At 45.0% G+C, this 23,411-nt stretch overlaps 1 protein-coding gene across 1 annotated transcript in view; it reads right to left on the bottom strand.

The window, feature by feature from the left end:
- Positions 1-23,411, bottom strand: part of LOC111971920 (DENN domain-containing protein 5B) — a 37,919-nt gene that overhangs the window by 8,916 nt on the left and 5,592 nt on the right. Inside the window, exons 2-16 of the mRNA XM_023998710.2 lie at positions 20,049-20,158; positions 17,968-18,697; positions 17,224-17,411; positions 12,807-13,307; positions 12,378-12,609; positions 10,528-10,678; positions 10,332-10,407; positions 9,868-9,987; positions 4,150-4,302; positions 3,476-3,560; positions 3,133-3,208; positions 2,517-2,645; positions 2,141-2,262; positions 327-472; positions 50-168 (exon numbers count right to left, since the gene is read on the bottom strand). Of these exons, the coding sequence (XP_023854478.1) occupies positions 50-168; positions 327-472; positions 2,141-2,262; positions 2,517-2,645; positions 3,133-3,208; positions 3,476-3,560; positions 4,150-4,302; positions 9,868-9,987; positions 10,332-10,407; positions 10,528-10,678; positions 12,378-12,609; positions 12,807-13,307; positions 17,224-17,411; positions 17,968-18,697; positions 20,049-20,158 (2,938 nt within the window). The remainder of the gene's footprint in view (positions 1-49; positions 169-326; positions 473-2,140; positions 2,263-2,516; positions 2,646-3,132; positions 3,209-3,475; positions 3,561-4,149; positions 4,303-9,867; positions 9,988-10,331; positions 10,408-10,527; positions 10,679-12,377; positions 12,610-12,806; positions 13,308-17,223; positions 17,412-17,967; positions 18,698-20,048; positions 20,159-23,411) is intronic.

Below are 23,411 nucleotides of genomic sequence, written 5' to 3' on the forward strand. Positions count from 1 at the left end.
TGCAGTGCAATGCAGGTTTAACAGAAGAAACACCGTATGTGTTTGTTACCTGTAGGTGTGTCCAGTGATCTCATTGTGCACAATTACACAGTCCACCAGACACTTAGCCAGCAGGCCAGAGTTCTCCTGGCCCAACTGCAGGGTGCTCAGTCTGCCCAGGTTCTGACACTAACACACACACACAGAGAGASASASWMKARWAWRARMASAGWGTGYSMSMGYGYGYGTGTGTGTGTGTGCGTATGTCTGTTTGATGGAGAATTCCTAAGCAGTAGCTTCCATCCGCTCCACCCAGCCCAGGGAAACAATGGGACTGAGCAGCTCACCTGGAAGAAGATCTCCTGTGTGTTCTTGGGGATCTGCCTGACCCCGGAGTCACCCAGCTCGCCAGAAACACACACCCAGGGGTTGGACATTGTCATGGCAATGCTCAGCTTCTTCATGGGCGTTATGACAACACGGTACGGAATACCTGAAGGGACGAGAACATTTACATTTTAGTCATTTRACAGATGCCCTTATCCAGAGCGACTTACAGGTAGTGAACAAATTTCACATTTCAGTGCAATGTTAGATGTTTATGGACTGTTAAAAGGTTGCTTTAGTTTAAACCAGCTAAGAATGTTTAGATCCCAGAACATTTTCAGGAACGTTTTCAGAACTGCAGGGGGATGCTGACTTATATGAAGATAATAGAATGATATTGCAGAAACATTAACTAAAACGCTTCAATAACGTTAGAACATTCTCTCATACAACCAAATAGGAATCCAATGACATCATAGTAAAACTCCCTGTAGGCTATTTTTAAAAACACACTCAAGTTGTGGTCTGATAATGATGGCGTCCCTGATTAGCCTGAGTACCAATCTCTTTAGTGAACATTCCATTCCTTGCCACTCGTCACAGCCACAGAGACTGGCCTTATGCAGCCGGATTTACGGCGCAGTTGCTGATTGGTAGTTGGAAACAACATTAATAGTTTCCATGAAAATGTGTAAGATTGTTGTTCTTAATGTCTTCGCTGTTCCCTTCTTGCTAAATTCATGCATCTCCACTGGCCTCTCTCTMGCTCTTCTATCCTCTCCCTATTCCTCATACAGCTCTTGAACCAGTAGCCTAGCCCAATGTGTCCCAGAAGTAGAAACATCGTTTGGTCACTTATTTTGAGAAAGAAAATAGATAATTATCCACACACACAACTCTTGCTCGCTGGACATACAGTAAAATAGTCTACAGCGTTCACAATGAACTGGCGGGGAAGTTTGAATGGCGAGAGCTTTTTCTTTGATGTGATCCCATTGGCTGGTGGTAAAAATGCAATAAACAGGAATCCTGTTCTCCCAGCACCCAATGATTCCACTGAAATGTATTGTCAGAATGCCCAATGTTAATGTTTCCACTGAAATGTATTGTCAGAATGCCCAATGTTACTGTACCCACTGAAATGTATTGTCAGAATGCCCAATGTTAATGTACCCACTGAAATGTATTGTCAGAATGCCCAATGTTAATGTTTCCACTGAAATGTATTGTCAGAATGCCCATGTTAAGTCCCACTGAAATGTATTGTAGAATGCCCAATGTTAATGTCCCACTGAAATGTATTGTCAGAATGCCCAATGTTAATGTACACTGAAATGTATTTGTCAGAATGCCCAATGTTAATGTTTCCAAGAAATGTATTGTCAGAATGCCCAATGTTAATGTTTCCATGAAATGTATTGTCAGAATGCCCAATGTAAATGTTTCCAATGAAATGTATGAATTAATTTAGGAAACGTTCTATCAGTCTAATTTGCATAAACATTGTGATTGGATGATAGCTGTGCGGGTTATSGAATCAGGATCAAATCCTCTGATCTCCTCGAGCTCATTAAGAATGTTCATGTTTGAAGATCGCTAAAAAGGCCAGTATCTTTGGCAATGACGAGGAGTGGCATGTTAGCGAAATAGACTGGTCCCCAGGCTAATCCCTGATGAATTTGCTGTCACAAAAGGCTCCCCGGCCCCAAAAAGTCTGAGAACCCCTGCATTAGTGGACAAAAAAAAGAAATGAACATTTCTCATTGGACAATCTCAGGTACTTCTTCCGTTTGGTGCCTAATGAACACAGCCCTGTTGAATCTCCMAGACTTACTGATGGAGGTGAATGTGCGTGTGAAGCARAGGTAGTCTACAGTGTTGAGCGACAGCAGGTGGAACAGAAACTGCTCCCTCTCCTCCTCACACAGCAGGAATGCATAAGGCTTATACAGCTGCCTGTAAGGAGAAGACAGAGGTTAACACACACTCACACACAAATGAAGCATGCATCTGAAGAGTCATCGGTCTGTTACCCTTTTCACATTATCGTGCCGACCCCAACCGTGCTGGCGCAGATATTTTCTTATCACATTGTACTTTCCAGCACGGTTCTAGCGACTATCCTGGATGTGCMACCAAGCCAGCTCAGTACMGCTTGGCTCTGCTCAGCTCAGTAGTGTGAAGAGGGTATACGKGATATGGGTGTGTACCTAATCAGGTCATGGTTGGCCAGCAGCAGTTTGAGGTGTTGTGAGAGCAGTTTCTTCTCCAGGGCCAGATGAATCCAGGCCCGGGCCTGACCCACTTCACTGAGACCCCCACTCATGGTCTGGACAAACCTGAGGTGGTAAAACACATTCCATTCTGTTTTCAAAGAGAGCAGTTTGTTGGGTTGCGCTGTCCTTTAGGAAAGCTGCCGTGGTTTCAAAACTCCCTGTAATTGACCATAGTTACCGGAATTTTCTGAAATGTTGGTTTACTAAGAGGTAATTTTGGAAATCTATGGACACATGGTCCTTTAAAGTATTTTTTTTTTCATATTCTTTATGTGTCCATTACTTTCTAGTAGATAGACCATGTGGTTCAAGAGAAAATAGCCTTCATGAAAAAAACATATCAACAATGACATCATTTCCAATGAAATCCGCAACTTACAACTCTAGATTTTTTCCACAACTGCCAAAACATTTACAACACAATGTTGACATAGTAAAAATAAATAAAAATGTTAAAATATTTCATTGTGRAACCCTTCTATTAAAAACAGCAAAAGTGATGGGTTACATTTAAGATCATGTTTTACAGCTTTGTGAATCCACACATTACCTCATATCCTGTACAAAGGAGSCCTTTGGCGGTGGAAGCCCCTCCTCCAGCCTCCTGCTGTCCGACCCATTGGACACTGTAACCAGGAAGAGCGTTATTGGCAGATGTGATCCCTTCAAAAGAGCATACCTAGCAGACAAACTACTSTATTATCTGGTTAATGACTGGTGATGCTAGCAGACCAGACCAATAAAATAATACCAGATGGATATTACTGTACAATCTTTCTAATATCTACAGTATCTAGCCTGGTCCAACATCTGTTTGTGCTGTATATCTAATTCCGATGATCGTTGTCATCACAAACAGATCTGGGATCAGATTAGTATGCATCTACTCTGACCTGGAGACTCGGCCTTTGAAGGTGACTCCATCTTCTCCTCGTTGGCCTGGTAGTGGAGCAGGTGGGACCACAGAGCCGACCTCCCCTGGATGGTACAAACACAAATCAACAGCACTCACAAAAGTTTAGGGAAACATTATATATATATTTTTAAGTGTATTGCAGCGTGCAGATTGCTAATTTGATGCCACCATCGTTTTGTACTTCCCAGAGACAAAGTCATCATTAGGATGATTATTGCTAATTTGCATGTCTGTTTGAATCCCGGGCTTCAGTGCACTCAGAAAGTATTCCCTTGACGACCCCCCATGCACTGTCAACTGTGGGACCTTATATAGGCAGGTGTGTTTTTTTCATGTTCAAACAATTGAATTGGCCACAGTTGGACTCCAAATTAAGTTATAGTGACATCAAGRATGATCAAAGGAAATTGGATGCACCCAAGCGCAATTTGGAGTGTCATGACAAAGGAGTGTGAATTTATTTTCAATCAATTTGCAACATTTCAAAAAACATGTTTTCACGTTGCCATTATGGGGTATTGTGCCTAGATTAGAGAAAAAAACAATTTAATCCATTTTGAATTCAGGCTGTAATGTGGCTGTAATGTGGAATAAGTCAAGGGGTATGAATACTTTTTGCCGTCCGTCTGCCTGCCCGTCCATGCGACTAACCTGTTTGAGCTGTAGCCCGTGGCCCCARGTCCTCTCCAGCAGGTCACAGAGGCTGTGGATCAGYCTGTTCTCCTGCAGGCCTGTAATGTTGGCCTCGCCCTGCCCCAGCTCCACACTCTCCTTCCCCATCCTTTCCATCAGCATACGCCTGGTCTGCATCACAGACACACACAATCAGGGTTACATCCTAAATCAAACACCCTTCTCCTAAAGTGTGCACTTGTACACACTCAGTAATGGATTTCAGGATTTTAAATCCATGACGAGGAGGAGTGTGCAAGGGCATAGACAGCTTGGCTGACAACGTCACAAAAATAAAGTCATCAACAGGGCCGGAAGCTGTACGGTACGATTCTGGACGGTCAGATAGTTAACAACAATGACAAGACGCTGCCAAGTGGGGAATTCAAGGTGGCTTGTTTCAGCTAGTTGTATCTTGTTATTGATACCATTTCTTGTTTAGAGGTGTTTTGACTGATTTCATGTCAATGCTAATATGGCTAATTCGCTAGCTAGCTAACCAACCACTTTAACGTATTTGAGAGACAACAAGTGCTCCTTGTGCAAATGTATTTGTTTTAAATAAACATTTGGAGAGGAAATTGTTCACAGGTTGCCAACCCAGTGTGTTTTACCCCATAGTTGGGCACGTGTCAKTTTTGTTGCTAAACAACCAGCCAGTCTATACTTCAGAAGTGTGGACAATTGGGACACACATCCTTAAAATCTTCCATTGACGTCTATGCAGGCTTCATGCAAGGGACAGAATTAAAGCTGAAATCCGTAGCGGTGAAATTGCCAAGTCCGTTTCCGATATTACAACAGCAAAGATGTTACTTCAAACAACAAAACAGTTATTATTAAAAAAAAAATTCAATCAGTGATAGAACACTTTTTTTTAACCAGAATGCTAATATATATCAAAATAAATAATAGTATTGTGGTGTATATAAAAATGTTTTACCCCTCCTCCACTTTTAGAAACAATACAAAAACAACAAATGCGCCTGGGGCGACCAGTGGCCTGTTTCACCTAATGCGGATCCACTTCAGTTTTAAGCACATGCAACTTAAGTGAAGAGGACTTGGCCCTTATTGAATGTAGTCTTGATTTATGTTATTTCAAGAAGCGGATTTTTGGGATACAGATGCCCTGCAAGCAGGCATACTGCATTTATCACGAGTCGCAACACAATAAACCAGGATTTCCCAAAGTTGGACCTGGGGCCCCCCTGGGTCAGATTCCTTGAGCTGAGTTGAGCCGTTCCACGTCCTTTCCTACGGCTCTGCTAAAAAACACGGCATGTGCGCAGGCAAAAAAATATATTAAAAAGACTCCCGCTTCAAATTCACACTGTTCATTAAAATCACAATTTAACCACCACCAATCTATTTTTGCGACTACCTGGACATACCAATAGTTTATGTATTGATACCATATGGATTTGAATGAAAAGCATTCGAATAAAAATGAAAAGGTGCATGTAAGAAGCGAAAATAATTTCAAAATAGGCTACATGTCATATTAAAACAGCATTTAAACACTAAATAGGTCAGGAGCCTAAGGAGGAACGAAAATGAATTATTTAGGTTATATTATTTCAATTATTTCAAGGCTATAGCCTACAAAGAAACATTGTGAAGCATTTGCGAGTGCGACACTAGGCTGGTCGGGACATAAAGCTCATTTAATCATGTCGTTGTATAAAATCCTTAGTCTATAAATTGCACAGGAAAATAACCTCACACTCAACGTCAACAAAAACAAAGGAGATGATTGTGGACTTCAGGAAACAGCAGAGGGAGCACCCCCCTATCCACATCGACGACAGTAGTGGAGAAGGTGGAAAGTTTTAAGTTCCTCGGTGTACACAATCACGGACAAACTGAATTGGTCACCCACACACGACAGCGTTGTGAAGAAGGCCAGCAGCGCCTCTTCAACCTCAGGAGGCTGAAGAAATTCGGCTTGTCACCAAAAGCACTCCAAACTTTTACAGATGCACAATCGAGAGCATCCTGTCGGCTGTATCACCGCCTGGTACGGCAACTGCTCCGCCACAAACCGTAAGGCTCTCCAGAGGGTAGTGAGGTCTGCACAACGCATCACCGGGGGCAAACTACCTGCCCTCCAGGACACCTACACCACCCGATGTCACAGGAAGGCCATAAAGATCATCAAGGACAACAACCACCCGACCACTGCCTGTTCACCCCGCTATCATCCAGAAGGCGAGGTCAGTACAGGTGCATCAAAGCAGGGACCGAGAGACTGAAAAACAGCTTCTATCTCAAGGCCATCAGACTGTTAAACACCACCACTAACATTTAGTGGCCGCTGCCAACATACTGACTCAACTCCAGCCACTTTAATAATGGGAATTGATGGAAATTATGTAAAAATGTACCCTAGCCACTTTAAACAATGCCACTTAATATAATGTTTACATACCCTACATTACTCATCTCTATATGTATATACTGTACTCTATATCATCCACTGCATCTTGCCATCTTTATGTAATACATGTATCACTAGCCACTTTAAACTTGCCACTTTATGTTTAATACCCTACATTACTCATCTCATATGTATAGACTGTACACTATACCATCTACTGCATCTTGCCTATGCCGTTCTGTACCATCACTCATTCATATATCTTTATGTACATATTCTTTATCCTTTACACTTGTTGTGTATAAAGGTAGTAGTTGTGGAATTGTTGGTTAGATTACTTGTTGGTTATTACTGCATTTCGGAACTAGAAGCACAAGCATTTCGCTACACTCGCATTAACATCTGCTAACCATGTGTATGTGACAAATAAAATTTGATTTGGATTTGACATATAGTCTGTGACTTAGAATGAAATACAAATTAAATGAAAAATGACTTATTAGTGCCTTTGAATTCATTTTTAGAAACAGGAGTTGGCCAGTCTCTGGATTCAGGCTCATTGTGATGGTGCCTGGAGAGCAGGCCATCAGCAGATAATATCCTGTCCACACTTGCAGAGCCACTGGGGATGCTAAACACCCTTTAGGCCACTCTTTTATTTTTCCTATAGGTAGGCCTAAAGGTTTTTAGGCAAAATAACCCAATAAAAACGGAAAGCCCTTGACAACGTCCTTTACGTGTGGATGTTTAATGTAGCAAGTGTATAACTACCATATCCCACATGTAGAACAATGACACCCAGTCTGTAACCTAATAGTTTAGCACCATAACAGCAGGTAGCATCCAGTCTAATGTGGTAGCATTTTCCAGTCATCTGGTGATTCTCAGTAACTATACTGTTCTTCTTTGAAGTAGAAAGAAAAATCAATATAAGTTTAAATATTAGACATATCTCAGCAGAATGAAGGCTGAAGCCCATGTGGAGTGTACAAAGCTGGATCAATATCAAATTGACCATTGGACGTTAAAAACAGAACGTAAGCAGAATCTGTGTAGATGAGGCAAGGTAAACTAACAAGACGTGACTGGTCTGGGCCATATCTGATCTTGTGAGGCTACTGGACACGCACATGAGTAATCATACATAGACAACCTCAGCCTGAACTTGTAAAGACCTTTGGACAGGAACATTAGCTAAGGGGTATGCATGTCATGCACCAATAGAATCTATGCCCCATATCTGAGCCAATAAGAGAATGGAACCATGTAACAAAAGTAAAAATGGGGTGATGACATTATGTAAGGGAAAAACTGTTAAAAGGGCAAGCACTAAGAATGAGGAGGCAGCTCTTCCATGGAGGTGCTCGTTTTGTTGCTCTCTGCAATAAAGTCTCATTAATTCACAAGCTCCGGCATCTGAGAAGTATTTGATTTAATATTTTTCCACAACAGTAACCTAATAGTTTAGCACCATAACAACAGGTAGCATCCGGTCTGTAACCTAATAGTTTAGCACCATAACAGCAGGTAGCATCCGGTCTGTAACCTAATAGTTTAGCACCATAACAGCAGGTAGCATCCGGTCTGTAACCTAATAGTGTTAGCACCATAACAGCAGGTAGCATCCAGTCTGTAACCTAATAGTTTAGCACCATAACAGCAGGTAGCATCCAAGCCTTATGTTTTGAACACACAGACAGCGTTATTTCATTTTGGCCCACCAGAATTACTAATTTCACCTGAAACGCTGGCTTTGCAGTCCAACAGGGCCAATTGCCAAATAACAAGTATGCTGCTCCAGACTCAGACCAATGAAAACATAGCACACCTAGCTACGAGTTCAGGACTGACATTCTTAACAGATGTTGAACTGAAAAACAACTGTTTCCATTGACCGTTAATTCTAGTCCTCTCCGCTGTGTATTTATCTTCAACATATTCTTACAATACGTTTGATTTATAGAACGTATGCATCAAACTGTATTCGTAGACAGCTTGACAGAAATGGTAGCAGAAGGTGAATGTTGAATTTTTGTTGAATACATATGCAGATGATGCTGCGTACTATTTTGTGCAAAATGGCTGTTTGTGTGTTCGAAGGCTTACACATAACAGCGGACACTACATCACCGCACTCCCGCTCTTGGTTCTTATCTTGATTTAGCACCTGTGTGTTATATACGTTTCTTTATGAAAATATTTAGCTTACTCCATGACAGTAGCTACAGCAAGGGGGCTACAAATGCATGCTGGGGCAGGGATGCCCTGAGCTCCTGAAGTGAGCACTACTGGAGCGGGTGAGAAGACAGACGCTCCAGCCTTTGGGAATCTCGCTCCAGTCAAATTGGGTACGCTCCGCTCACATACTCTGCCCTGGGTGCACGTTTTGGTTTTTGCCCTAACACTACACAGCCRATTCAAATAATCAAAGCTTTATGATGAGTTGGTTATTTGAAACGTATTGCTAGKGCAAAAACCAAACCATGCACCAAGTGGGGGACCCAGGACAGACAGAATCCCTGCACTAAACTACAGGTAATACACACCTTGACACTGCTTCCATCTTGAGGACAGAATAACAGCACCCACACATTGGTTACCTCTGAAATGGCATCCTGTTCCCTATATAGTGCACTACTGAGGCAAAAGTGGGACACTATATAGGGAAAAGGGTGCCAATTTGGGACATAGACAACCATTCGATTTTTAATATGCTGTCTTTACAATCCCGTAAGGGATGGGTTGCCAACTGGCGATTGACACAAAAATAAAAAAAAGTGTTAACAGGTGAGATTGACTTCATCCCTACTTGTTTTTGTAAGAGGTGTTGACAAGCTGAATGCACAGAGTTGTCTGTTTAAACTACTAGCGCACCGCTCGGACAACCATGCATACCCCACAAGTCCAGAACAGACTACGGGAGGAGCACAGTACTACATAGAGCCATGGAACTATTCCACATCAGGTAACTGATGCCAGCAGTAGAATCAGGTAAAAAATACCCCTTATGGAACAGCAGGGACTGTGAAGAGACACACAAATCTAAGATAACTCAATAAATCTATTTTACATCTCACTAAGATGTTTGGTGCAGTATTTATCAATGAAACAATTTGCCTCTCATTGAATCCCTACTGTTGACCAATCACTGACGAAGGGGCGTAGACTTCGGCCCCGAATTTAGGCTGGCCTCCCGAAAAAAAAAAAAGTGCCCCCAAACAGCTGAATAAGTCCAAAACATCACAAAATGTCATCATAATATCTGCACAAACTCTACTGGCTGGGAAGCATTCGGATGCCTTAAGGAGACCCCTTACCTTCACACGACACTCCCTCAGCAGCCCCTCCACGAACCCACGCTGGGTTTGAGTGACAGCTGAGGGGGAGTGGTCAAGCAGCTTAGACTGGCATAGGCTCCTCCTCCCCGGAGAGAACTTCTATTGGATGAACACAAAGAACAACAGCCAATCAGACAATAGTAAAAAGTTGATTCTGAAAACAGCCAATAACTCCTTTCCTGGCCTAGCCCCTACCCATCCTGGGTTTGTAGATCAGACTGAAACAGAGAGGCACTACCTGGACTTGTTCAATAAGGTACATTTTCCCGTTACAAATCGTTGTTTTAGAAATGTTTTCCATTGTGTGCCCTTATGAACACAGCCCAGAAGGCAGAATGGTGTTCACACAAAGAAAGGTAAAGGCATTACAATATTGTTTACACCAGGTATGGGAAACGGGCTAGAGGTAGATTTTGGACTATATAACTAAAGCAGGAATTTACCTCTCTCTGGTCATTGTCCAGTCCTGAGGTGGTCTCAGTGGCCACTGGTCTCTTAGGGATGTAACGACTTGACCACCTGCACACAGACACAATGTACGGTGTGTGTTTGTGTAGATCATTTGTGTGTGTAGGTAATTGTTGTGTACGTGTGTATATATGGGCATATATATGTTATGTGTATATATATGTTACTTACTTGTTGGTGTGGTGTCCCTGTGCCAGTACATCAGCCTGTAGCCTGGGGAAGCAGCCCTGTTGGTGTCGGCCCTGGCCAATCCTCATGTCCAACAGGTGGGGGTGGATGGCCGTGTGGTCAGCCTTAAGCAGCCTGCGCTCCATGGCCTGGACTGGGAACCAGAGGAAAATAGAGGTGGGGGATGTGAGTGGGGCCTACTGGAGAAGGCTGTAGGAGAGGCAGCCTCTAGTAACCTTTTCACACTAGTGTGCTGACCCAAGCCATACTGTGCTACCTGATATTTTCCTGTCAGAGGCAATTCCATGAAAACGGAATTACGCCGATTACCCATTGTCATTTCCAGGAACTATGCTGGATATGTAACCAGGCCAGCGCAGTAATAACAGCCATTTAGCAGACTCCGTTATCCAAAGCAACTTATATTCATGTATTTTTGTATGGGGTTGCCCCAGCGGGAATCAAACCCACAATCCAGGCATTGCAAGTGCCATGCTCTACCAATTGAGCCATACAGGACTCTGCTCAATAGTGTATTTTCTACATCATGTTACTTTCTAAATTCTCATTCCTCTGCAGTCCGACATCGAAGGACTATTTGTAGAAGCCTCCTTTCAAATCCAGAGTTGTAGATACAACGTCATACTGCATGTCTAATCTGGAAAGCACTTTGTGCAGAAACAAGGTCATGTGTTGTTGTCGTGATGTGGAAGTGGATCCCTATCTGGTTTGCTTTAAAAGCCCACATTCCTGGGAAACACAGAGGGAGAGAAACAATTAAAACAGAGACCCAGAGAGAGACTGAAGCAGATTTAGTGGTGCAGTCTCTGCAGAGCGCTTGGCAGAACTTCAAAGCTGAGAGTTGAGGGTCTCATTATAGGGACACAATGTACTGTTTTCCTCATGTGCTACTTATCCTCCACCCCTCTAGTATTCCCCGTCTCCGTCACCTTCTCCCCCATTCATAATTTTGTACCTCTTACCATCAATGCCTCTTATTCCCTTCTCTCTCGCTTTCTCCCCCTCTCGCGTCTACCTTTCTCCCCCTCTCGCGTCTACCTTTCTCCCCCTCTCGCGTCTACCTTTCTCCCCCTCTCGCGTCTACCTTTCTCCCCCTCTCGCGTCTACCTTTCTCCCCCTCTCGCGTCTACCTTTCTCCCCCTCTCGCGTCTACCTTTCTCCCCCTCTCAGATTGATACTGAACTCCCTTTCCCCAGAACGGAATATTCCCCATCCCTCTCATGTTCTGGCATTCTACGGTGCTCTGGCAAAGTTTTCCCTCCTTTGTTTCTCTCTTCAGTGGAACTGAGGGAATATAGGGAGTAGAAGGAAAGAAATGACATGACATACAATGTGTGTTCTGTGGTTCTGGAGACACTTGCATCCTTAGCTAATCCCTGCCTCCCAATGCCCTCCATGCCAGGGGTCCCCGGTTTCCTTGAGGGGGAGGATCGGGGGGCCGGAGCATAGTTAAATAATTCTTACACAAATTGACAGCAAGACCCCCAAACATACATAGTATTTGACAAAAACAGAATTTCAGTCTTTTTTGCTCAGAAAACGTGGGGGCCAAATAGAATCACCCACAGGCCACTTATTGGAGAACTCTGCTCTATGCTTTGGACAAAGGACAAACAGAACATGTTCATCAGGCAACAAACCCCCCCMAAAAAAGTGGCCTGAAACAGTGACCTAAACTTGTCCAAGAAGAAGCACTCATTGTGGTGTACTGTTGCAAAAACTTTTATATTTTTTATTCTGTTGTGTTCCCTAACAACCACATGCAGTAATAATGGAAAATATTGAATGAGTACTACTGTAGCGCCCCTGAATCCAGTTTCCCCTGAACCCACCTGACTCATGGAGCACTGTGCACTTCCTGTAGTGACGGTTGCCAGGATCGTCCTCGAACGTGTTGTAGAGGCGCTCCCTCACCAAGCGCGCGTCGAACACGCGCTGCAGTGGCTCCCGGTCTGCCCAGCGAGACAACACCTTGCTGTCTACGAACGATGAAAACATGGCCGTCTCCAGGAACCGAGACAGGAAGTGTAGGTGTGTGGCAGGCTGCACCGACAGGAAAGAGCCCTGGGGATAGACAAACGCACAAGTACACAAAATGTTAACACTTCACTTAAAATCACTAACAGTGGTAGAATATTGCTTGTATCCTGAATGACAGCTTCCTGTCCATGTATGTAGGATTACTGACTGAAGGAGTAGGCTATGGATAGGAGAGTCTATGGTATTCATTCAGTGAATGATTGTTGATCGATCTTCATTACCTTATCAAAGTTGCTCGTTCCCTCACGGTTGCCCAGCCAGGACTCCAGGTCAGGAGCGCTTTGGATCACAAACTCTTCGTACCTCCCGAACATGGAGGTGAAACGCCCCGCGAACACCTCCCTCAGCTGCACGTTCATCTTGGCTGCCTTCAGCTCCTCCTCTTCCTCCTCGAACGCCCGTCCCAGCGTCTTCCCTCCCGCCATCCCCCCTCCTCCACACCTCCTGGCCAGTGCCTGCAGTCGTTCCAGCACGGCCAACTCCTCCCCTCCTAGGTTCCCGTTGCGCCGGTCTTCCATCAGGTCCTCCAGGACGAGGCTGCTGAGGCAGGGGGGAGCGACAGAGGCGGGCTTGGTGGTTGTAGAGCCCCCGTATGGCTGGAGGCCGAAGCACAGCAGCACCTCGTTCAGTTCCTGGATGAGCTCCAGCTGGTCTGGGAAGAGGGGCAGGTCCTCGGGTGGATCCACGCGGTGGTTGTCAATGTCCACGAAGCACAGATTGGCCTGGAGAGGGGGATGGGAAGGCAACAGTAAACATAAAAATCTGTTAACTATCATTATCAAAGTGCATACTTTGGGAGAAGGCTGCGGAATTGGAACCCTTGTTAAAATGTTCAAAAAGGGAACACACAGACCCATCCTGGCAGAGTGGCACAACAAGCAACTCTTCTTCATGTAGATAATTCAAACTGTACAGAGGTTATTACCACTGATAGCATTAGGGCCAAGTATGCAAACATCCCATTAAGATCAGAGATTTAACTATGTTCGTTGACGTTAGACCACAATTAGCGCAGATACTGACATATTAGCATATGAAGCATTAGCAAACTATTGCTGTTATCACTTACAAAGGGGGGAATAGGAAAACTGTGCAAAAGGTTAAAAAACAGCAAAGCTACAATACATCACAGGAGGTTGGTGGCACCTTAATTGGGGAGGACAGGCTTGTGGGGTATGGCTGGAGCGGAATGCTATCAAATACATGGTTTGATGCCATTCACTCCAGCCGTTATTATGAGCCTTCCTACACTCAGCAGCCTCCGCTGCCCCCCACCACCAAGCGGGCACATTTTTTAGTGGCCCTCCTCCTGACGGTGGGGAGAATTTTTTTTTAAGTTTTAAAGTTATTTTCCTGCAATTCAACACATTATGCCATGTGGCGTAGACACACTGGGTGCGTCTCAGTTCAGATCTCCCAAAGTGTGCACTTGTTCACTCCCTTCGTGGTTTTTAAAGAAAAATGACTGGTGTATGGAAACTCCCTCTGGCCCATGAAAACACCAATCCAATGCTTTTACAATTGTGAGGAGTAGTGAACGAATAGACATTTCAGGAGCTAAGAGAGATTTATTGGGATGCACCCTCTGTACCCACCCAGGTCCAAAAAAATAAAAAAAGGTTAGTCAAGCAGTGGTACAGTTGTGGATAGTAAACTTGTTTTAAACCGTAGAGCTCCTATAAGTCACAACCCTGAAGCAGAGACGCTGGGGTGCCGTGTTGCACACACATTGAGGCAATTGTTCGACCTAGCCTAACGTTTCAGGGCCCGCAACTGTACTGAAAGTTCAACTGTCATCTGTAAGGAGGTGTGTTGTGTAATAAAGAGAGTTGCCCAGCTGTCTGTGGAACTTAGTGGCCTTATGGGTAGAGTATCTGCCTTGAGATTAGAAGGTTGGGGGTTCAATCCCTGTTCAATCCCTGTCCGTAGAGCTCCTATAAGTCACAACCCTGAAGCAGAGACGCTGGGGTGCCGTGTTGCACACACATTGAGGCAATTGTTCGACCTAGCCTAACGTTTCAGGGCCCGCAACTGTACTGAAAGTTCAACTGTCATCTGTAAGGAGGTGTGTTGTGTAATAAAGAGAGTTGCCCAGCTGTCTGTGGAACTTAGTGGCCTTATGGGTAGAGTATCTGCCTTGAGATTAGAAGGTTGGGGGTTCAATCCCTGTTCAAGTCAAACCAAAGACAAAAAATGGGTCCGGTGTCTCTCTGCTTGGCACTCAGAAAGATGGATCGACAGTTAAGGCCCTGCGACAAACTAGCGTCCTGTCCAGGGGGTGTACTTGTACATAAAGTTGCCTTATTACTGTTTCTGTAACATATGGGCCATCCCATGGATAATAATAATAATAAGCAATAAGGCTTACTTAAGCAGTTACCTATGCAGCAGCCGCCACAACACCATGACCTTCTGACAAGTAGTGCACTGCCCCAGGGGAGTATGGGAGATGGAGTGAGTGAGCAGCTGCAGTGTATTCCTCACTCCATCTACACCGTTTGTCCGCAACTCCTACCTTCAAATCCCTCTTCCCCAGATCAGTCTCTTCCTACATCGCGTCTCTCCTTCCCCCTCTCAAAATGCCCCATCTCGCTTGGCATAAACTAGATTTACATATCCTGGTCCCATAGGTCTTTGTGCTGTATAGCCGACTCTGTCCATTGGAGTTGGCTAAACAGCCCAAACAGATCTGGGACCATCACCTCATTCAGACACACATTTTTTTTTATAAATGCAAAAACAGTCAGAAAAATGAGTCGACCTCTGGAGAGAAGCCGAGCAGGCACTAGCCTGGCACATAGAACTACGTCAGAGACTGACACCAAATCCCATTCAACAGCATTGACAGTGTGCGCTGCAGGATTTTTTTTTTATTTTTATTTTTTTTTTAAACCTCATGTGATGACTGATTCACACAGACCACCGTTTGTTTACAATTCTACTTTAAAGGCCCACTCCTCAACTTGAAAAACAACAAGACAGTGATATTCTTTAAGAGCGGGCATGAACAATGGGTATCATTCATTTAAGTTGTCAAACATAACGTAGAATGTGCCTTTAAAGGGTGATGTGATTCTAATGCGTCACTGCTCCTCTTCTCATGGGAAAGGCAACAAACCCTCTATGATAAACCCCCCCCCCCCCTCGCAGTATGGTGACCCAATTCACCATGACAACATTCTACTGTGATGCATCAGCTAAATTCCGTTAAAACAAATCTGTGCTGTTTAAAAAGCCTAGTCTTCGGATAAGGATACAGGAAAAAAATATTATTCAATCCTGCTGGAAGGATGGGACTACAAGGAGAGGATTGTATAAAAATACATTTACAATAGGACACCCTCTCGATGCGTTCTGTCATCTGCATTGCTACCTACCATGTTACCCGTGTCCTCTCAAGCACACCCAGAAATAAAGTGGGCAGTTCTTAAACCCTGTTAAATATTCACGTTGTCCGATTTCTCTGGAAATGTGATGTCCGGTGCCTTCCTCCTCTCACCGTCGCCCACGGCTCAGCACTCTCCTTCTACTGGTCTATTTATGGGCCAACTCTACCACTTCAAAAGAAAACTCCTGAGCTGTATCCTAAATGGCTTCCTATTCCCCTACATAAAGCCCTATGGGTCCTGGTCAAAAGTAGTGCACTATATAGGGAATAGGACCCCATTCGGGATGCAAACCTAGCAAAACGCTTATACAGCATGGTGTGATTTGGGGATAAGTGTAGGAGATCGCCTGAGGAGGTGTGTGAATCTCTATATTCCGTCAGCACCAGAGAGCAGGGGGATATTAATATGCAACCAGAATAGGATTAATTAGTACAGGCACTGCAAGAATGCAGCAAATGTTACAATGCTCTTTCACTGTCTGTTACAACGCTCTTTCACTGTCTGTTACAACGCTCTTTCACAACGCTCTTTCACGGTCTGTTACAACGCTCTTTCACTGTCTGTTACAACGCTCTTTCACAACGCTCTTTCACTGTCTGTTACAACGCTCTTTCACGGTCTGTTACAACGCTCTTTCACGGTCTGTTACAACGCTCTTTCACGGTCTGTTACAACGCTCTTTCACGGTCNTCTGTTACAACGCTCTTTCACGGTCTGTTACAACGCTCTTTCACGGTCTGTTACAACGCTCTTTCACGGTCTGTTACAACGCTCTTTCACGGTCTTTTACAATGCGTACTGGAATGCCTGTTATTAGAATGACTGACAGTGTACATTAGACTGCTGGAAAGCTTGTTGGAATGTTTTGCGAGGTCAGTGAATGCCTGTCAAAATGTGTATCACAATGCCTCCTGGAAAGCTACAGAGAATGTGAATTAAAATGCTTCTAATTCCATGTGGTAAAGCCAATTAAAATGGGATTCAATAGTGGATTTAAAACTCATTCTTAATAGAGAAATAGGAACTTAGGAATAAGTGGCAACATTGTTTGTCCTACTGCATCGCAAGTGCAATACATTTATCACTCCTTCTTGGTCAAGTGGTTATTAAAGAAGATCATGTGTTCACAATAAGTCAACTGGTTAAATAAAGCCATTTTGAGGATAAAAGTGTTTTTAAAAAAGGCCTCCATTACATGGCTACAGTCCCAAACACAGATGACTAAGTACATGCCATTCTAATACTGTACCTCATTGGACAGATCCAGAGTGGAGCGTTGGGCGCCGTCCCACCTCTGGATACCCATGAGGAAGGGCACTGGTGCATCCAGGAGGTGGTGAAGGGGAGCGGGCAGGATGGGCAGGTAGATATGCTTCCACTGGAACGGGAACAGCAGGGTGGTGATGCCCTCTGCCACAGTCATCAACCGCTGGTAGTCTGGAGACAGAGATATGGAAAGACGGAGGGAATTGGACCTCGGTGTACTAATGTGTTGTATTGTTGTTAAGTTGTTGTCGTCAACCTTTTGATAGTATGAAGACAGAGACGGAGGGGGAGATTTTAAATTGTTGCTGATTTGAGGAATTTGACCCTGGTGGTACTGATATCATGGATACATGTGTTGCATTGTTGTGGTGAGGTTTTAGTTGTGATTAGGTTGTGGTCTGAATCTCAAAAGTGTGCACTCACCACCATGGACTAGTGCCTGGTTTCCAAACCCCAGTCCTCCAGTCCCCCCCAACACTACACGTTGTAGCCCCAGACAAACTCACCTGGGTGCTTGATTATTAGTTGAATCAGATGAGTTTGTCTGGGGCTACAACAACGTGTGCTGTTCAGGGTATAACTCCCGTACCGATCTAATACTTTAAAGTGCATGATGGGAATTGAACATGTACACACTTTAGAGTGAAGGTTAGAAATAAAATAAGAAAATAAAAAAACCTAGGTTGTTGATCTTTCAGCAAAGGCTGCCTGGTCCTTTGGTCCTCACCTTGTGAGTAAAGCAGGATCTGGGTCTCCAGTAGCACGGAGGTGAGCAGCCTCACCAGGTTCTCCACCCCCAGCAGGGAGAAGGCCTCTCCCAGTGGGTAGTCCCCCAGCGGGAGCTCCTCTGGGCCGGGCTGCTGGCACACGATCGGCCCCTGGACCCCGTGGAACCGGAGCGACCGACCAGGCGGCGGCGCGGGCACCTCATACAGGATGTTGTGGATGTAGCTCTCTAGGGGCAGTGGCGGGGCGGCGTGCGATGTCACCGCCTGGTGCAGCTGGGACAGGAAGTGGCGGGCGGCGAGGAGGAAGGGGAGGGGTGTCAGGAGGCAGAGGGCCTTGGAGACATACAGGGTGTCCCGGGCCGGCTGGAAGGAGCCCGCTGTGCAGCCCAAACAAGCCAACAGGGGACGCTCTGCCAGGGAAGCAGCATCCGACTCGTCCAGGCTGCTCACCAGAGAGTCCATGCTGGATGTGGAGGGGGAGGAGGCGGAGGAGGTAGAGCGGGATGAAGAAGAGGTGGATGAAGAAGAGGTGGAGTGATGCTCCACATGGTGCATCTGATGGAGGGTCTGCATCGCCGCGGTGATCTGGGCGCTCGTCACCTCCTCGTAGTACATGTGCACAAAGCCGTAGGAGTGTGTGCCGTCGTCCCGAGCGACCGTGAAGGAGTGGAAGCGGGAGTCTCGGCTGTCCGCCTGACTACGGAACGACAGGCCCCACGGCATGCAGAGCTGGGGAAAGAGAGAGATGAGAAGGAGGGAGTATCGAGAGAGATGGAGACAGAAACGAAGGGAGGAGGAGAGAGGGGAAGGGAGGAGGAGAGAGGGGGGGGGGTGATATGGGAGCAAAAAATTGAAAGATGAGTGAGAGGAAGGAGGATGAAGAGGTGGTGGGGGAGAGATATGGACAGAAGAGTTGGGATGTTTTAGAGGACAGAGCAGAGGAACAAAGGAGAAAAGGTAGAGCGGTAGGAGGGGAAGAGGGAAAATACAGAAAGAATGGCAGTGTCAACTGCCTTCAATAACATGTTCTTATATCAAACACACAAGGAATTATGGACAGGGATGAGGGGTCTATGGACAGGGATGAGGGGTCTATGGACAGGGATGAGGGGTCAAATCATTCTGAAGGGCGTCCATTCTGACATAACATTGAAGACTAGCGCTTTTTTTTTTTTAAAGAAAGAGGGCCCTTATTCGCCTCCCGAGTGGTGCAGCGGTCTCAGGCACTGCATGACAGTACTTGAGGTGTCACTACAGACCCGAAATCGATCCCGGACTGTCGCAGCCGGCAGCGACCGGGAGACCCATGAGGCGGCACACAAGTTGTGTAAAAGTTGTTCAAATAAAGAACAACGGGGTGTTATTTGTGGAGAGAGTCTGAGCTGAGTGTGGCTCCATGAAAAGGTGCTCTATCCATCTGTTACAAAGTACTTCAGTGTCTGTGCTCACAACAGGCTTTAGCTTCATGAAAAAACTAACATTTGTTTATTGGTTCATTTCAAATTAGATGCTGTCGAGTTCCTGCCTCGTGCTTTCATTATCCAGACAAGAATGTGCCATTAAACAACTTATTTTATTATTGAAATTCCATACATTTTGAAGGATACTAATGTTTCAAAAATGCTTCTTAAAAATTATAACACTTGAAACAGAAAACATTCTAATTTGCATAAAAGAGAAATGCATTGTGGTACTGGAGAACAAAACAAAGTAGTGATGTCACAGCAGTGCCAAACCATCAGCTTTTTGTTTATTACTTTCAATTGGTTCAATTACTAATTTACACCGACAGATTTGCGACAGCATTGTTAAACCCCAAAAACGTACATTAACAAAACAATAGTGCACAAACCGATAAAGTCCCCTAATCTGGGTAACAGAATGTCCATAATAAGCTGTACTTTAATTCAACATGACACATTTTCTTGTAATGAATGCAATAAATGAAGCTGTTTTCACATGGACACATGACAACCATCTCTAGAAAGGGCTAAAACAGCCCAAATGCCATAAAAAGATTGACTTAACCCTCTTCTCTGTATATAAGTTGTCTAAACGTATCGTAGCTCCACTGTCTTACCATGTTGACTGCATCTCTGTTGAAGGGACTCCTGTCTGTGCTCTCAGGGTAGTGGGACAGAACCTTGGACTTGAAGGACCTCCGGATGGGGCTCTGCTCAAAGCCCTCACCTAGGAAAGAGATGAGAGAAGACGGACAGATGTTGAAATAGAGAGAGGGAGGGTAGAGACAAAGAGAGTGATGAGCATGTCAGCGTTGAAATACTGGCACAGACAAAATCAGAGGGACAAGTGACCTTCATCGCCACACTGAATTCTTAATAAAGGGACATGGTGGAGAACACTGTGGTTACCAGACAGGGTCAGGATTTAATATCAGACATGGTGGAGAACACTGTGGTTACCAGACAGGGTCAGGATTTAATAGAGACAGCACACCCGTTTATCCTGAATTTGACACCAGCTAAAAACCCTGTGTGTGTTTAATCCCTTTATTGAGCGAGAGGTGAGATTGTAGAGGGTCGAGACAGAAGCAGTGAGACCAGAGAATGATCTTAAAAAGGTAGCCCGCTAGCCATTTTCAGACAGGGCTAGTAGAAATTGTAGAAAGGTGAGACAGAGGGGTGGTCCTACAGTGAAGAGGGGAAGCCCTGGGAGACCCAGATCACAACCACCCCAGAGGAGCTTCCACAGCAGCTGCTGCACCCTCCATCCCCTCACGCTGCACCCTCCATCCCCTCACGCTGCACCCTCCATCCCCTCACGCTGCACCCTCCATCCCCTCACGCTGCACCCTCCATCCCCTCACGCTGCACCCTCCATCCCCTCACGCTGAAAATGAGTAAAGAGGTTGTAGAAGCAGGAGCAATGCACAGAATGGATCCCAAATTAACGGTTTACGGTACATGCTGAACCTGGGGCCTGATAAAAAAAAAAGGATTATCCTTGGTTTGGCACTGAAGGGAGGAAGAGAATTCCTTTAAAAAATTAGAGGCCGTTTGAGTGCGTCACCAGTGACATGCATTTCCTCTGACCTTGATGTATTACCTTGTCTGCCTGATGCATCTCCTGCCTCTCACTGTCCCCTGTGTCAGCTGCCTGATCCGCTTACATAGAGAGCTCTGTGTGTGTGTATGTATGTATGTATGTATGTATGTATATAAATAACTATCCTCGTGGGTACCAGAAAATCCACAAAAGTCCCCACAGGGAAAGTAAAACAAGAAATTGTACCAAGTGGGGACATTTCCCATGTCCCAAAGACAAAGGCTATTTTAGGCTTAGGTTTACAATTATGGGTTAGGGTAAGGAAAAATAGTATTTTGAATGGAAATAAGATGTTAGGTCCCCGCAAGGATAGTAAAACATATCCTGTGTATGTAGGACACAGGGGAGTACACTCACTACCTCATTTAAAGCAACACCATCACTCTCCTTCCCTTGAGGGCACCACTCTTCACAATACTACACACACACACACACACACACACAAACACTTGCTGCTCAAAAACACATCTTGTAAGCTGATGCTTTGACGCATATCCACTTATCCAGCCAGATTCCAGCATTCCACCTGCTTCTCCGATGACGCACGGAAAGCCGAGAACAGTAAGGATGCCGAAGGCAAGAGACGGAGCAAAACTGAGAATTGCTTTACTTTGAATCAGGCTGGTGGGTGGGCAGTAATGAAGGTTGGGTGAATCAGGCTGGTGGGTGGGCAGTAATGAAGGTTGGGTGAATCAGGCTGGTGGGTGGGCAGTAATGAAGGTTGGGTCAATCAGGCTGGTGGGTGGGCAGTAATGAAGGTGGGAAGGAAGAAAAACATCCTGAAATGCAGGACTACCTGAAATTGTCCAGAAAGAAAACGCTTGTATTCGCTGTCCATCGCGTAAAGTTCTGCTACTGCGTGTGCACTATTGAATAGGACTCTGGTGGGTGGGTTGTACACGTGCAATGTTATGAGAACAGGGCAGCCATGTTGGATATCAGTGTGATAAGGAAGAGATTCAGCACTGGTATTAAAAACCACACCATCTTGCTGAGTGTTGTACCGTACCGATTCTCTATTTGATTTTAAATCAAGGGACAAGGCATGCAGAGATGTGATGAGTCATCACCGTGTGGTCTTTGTGTTAATCTACCAGGCCTTGATCTTCCTCAGGGCCTCGTCGTCAAGAAGAAAACTATGTCTGGTTGCCATGGTAGCCGTCTCCGCTGGCGTTACGGTTATCATGGCCTTGAAGAAGCCAGTCATCAGCTGACACAATTAGTTGGGTGAACATTCACACACACACACACTCAGCCATTAGGGGTTGACACCATGTACAGTACACACACACAGTGTGAAAGCTCGATTTAACCCGAACCATGCCTGGGATTGTAATTTGGGTTTCACTGCTCAGTGCTCATGTGGACTCGTTGAACCGGTTCTTCCAATGCCTTACCATGACCCATTTAAAAACACAAGCACTTGAAATGAATAGCTTCCAGAGTGTTGTGTCAGAGATGGAAGGCAAATATTAGGAAGTTGCTGACCACATCAAAGATTTTAAGGAGAGAAAGAAAGAGAAATGGAGAGAGGGGAAGAGAGAGAAAAACAGTAGGAGGGAAAGAAAGAGGGAGATAACAGGAGAGATGGTGAAGCAGGGCGCGAGGGAGGCTTGTTATGGTTCTGTGGATGAAAGATTAAAACGGTGCCTCGGTTAGGCTGTGTGACCATCTCCTCAAAAGCACTGAAATCAGCTCAGCCCACTCCAGAGAGCCTGCAACAGATCTGCTGGCCGGGGTAACACACTACCTAAACGCATTTAACCCTTCATGAAGTAACACCAGCGAAAGCAAGATTCTCCTACGTACATGTATGCTCCCACCACGAGGGATCAGTGGTTACTCAGAGGAAGGACAAAAGATAGAAAGAATGAAGGATAAAGTGAATTTGCGTCAGAAGAGGGCCTCAGTCTCACAGTTCCACACCAGGGACTGCAACGTCACCGTCTCCCAGACACTGCGCGGAATCTCAACACCACAGGATCCCACTCCAGCATGGATGGATTTCTCAAGGGGCGTTTAGTCAGAGTCACGACAGTACTCAGCCTCAGTAAGAGGACCATGTTATGCCACATATTACCATTTCATTATCAAACTAGAGTCTTTTTTCAGTAGGCACACTTACAGAACAAAACTAAAATGGGAAGGCAGTACAAGACCTTGTCAAGCCTTTTTTTATTGGACTTGGTTTGTTGAGAAATGTTTTAAAACATTTTGATATGGTGTGCCCTAATGAACATTGCTGATTGATCACAGGATGACATCTGGTTTTCATTGGTCTATAGATGTAATGTTTGATGTTAAAGAAGATTCCAAACACATACAATTTCATAGGATCCTAGTAGGCTTACTCTGACTGTTAAAACACCCAGTTCTC

The sequence above is a fragment of the Salvelinus sp. IW2-2015 genome, linkage group LG13 (genome assembly GCF_002910315.2).
Source record: "Salvelinus sp. IW2-2015 linkage group LG13, ASM291031v2, whole genome shotgun sequence".
NCBI classification, from domain to species: domain Eukaryota; kingdom Metazoa; phylum Chordata; class Actinopteri; order Salmoniformes; family Salmonidae; genus Salvelinus; species Salvelinus sp. IW2-2015.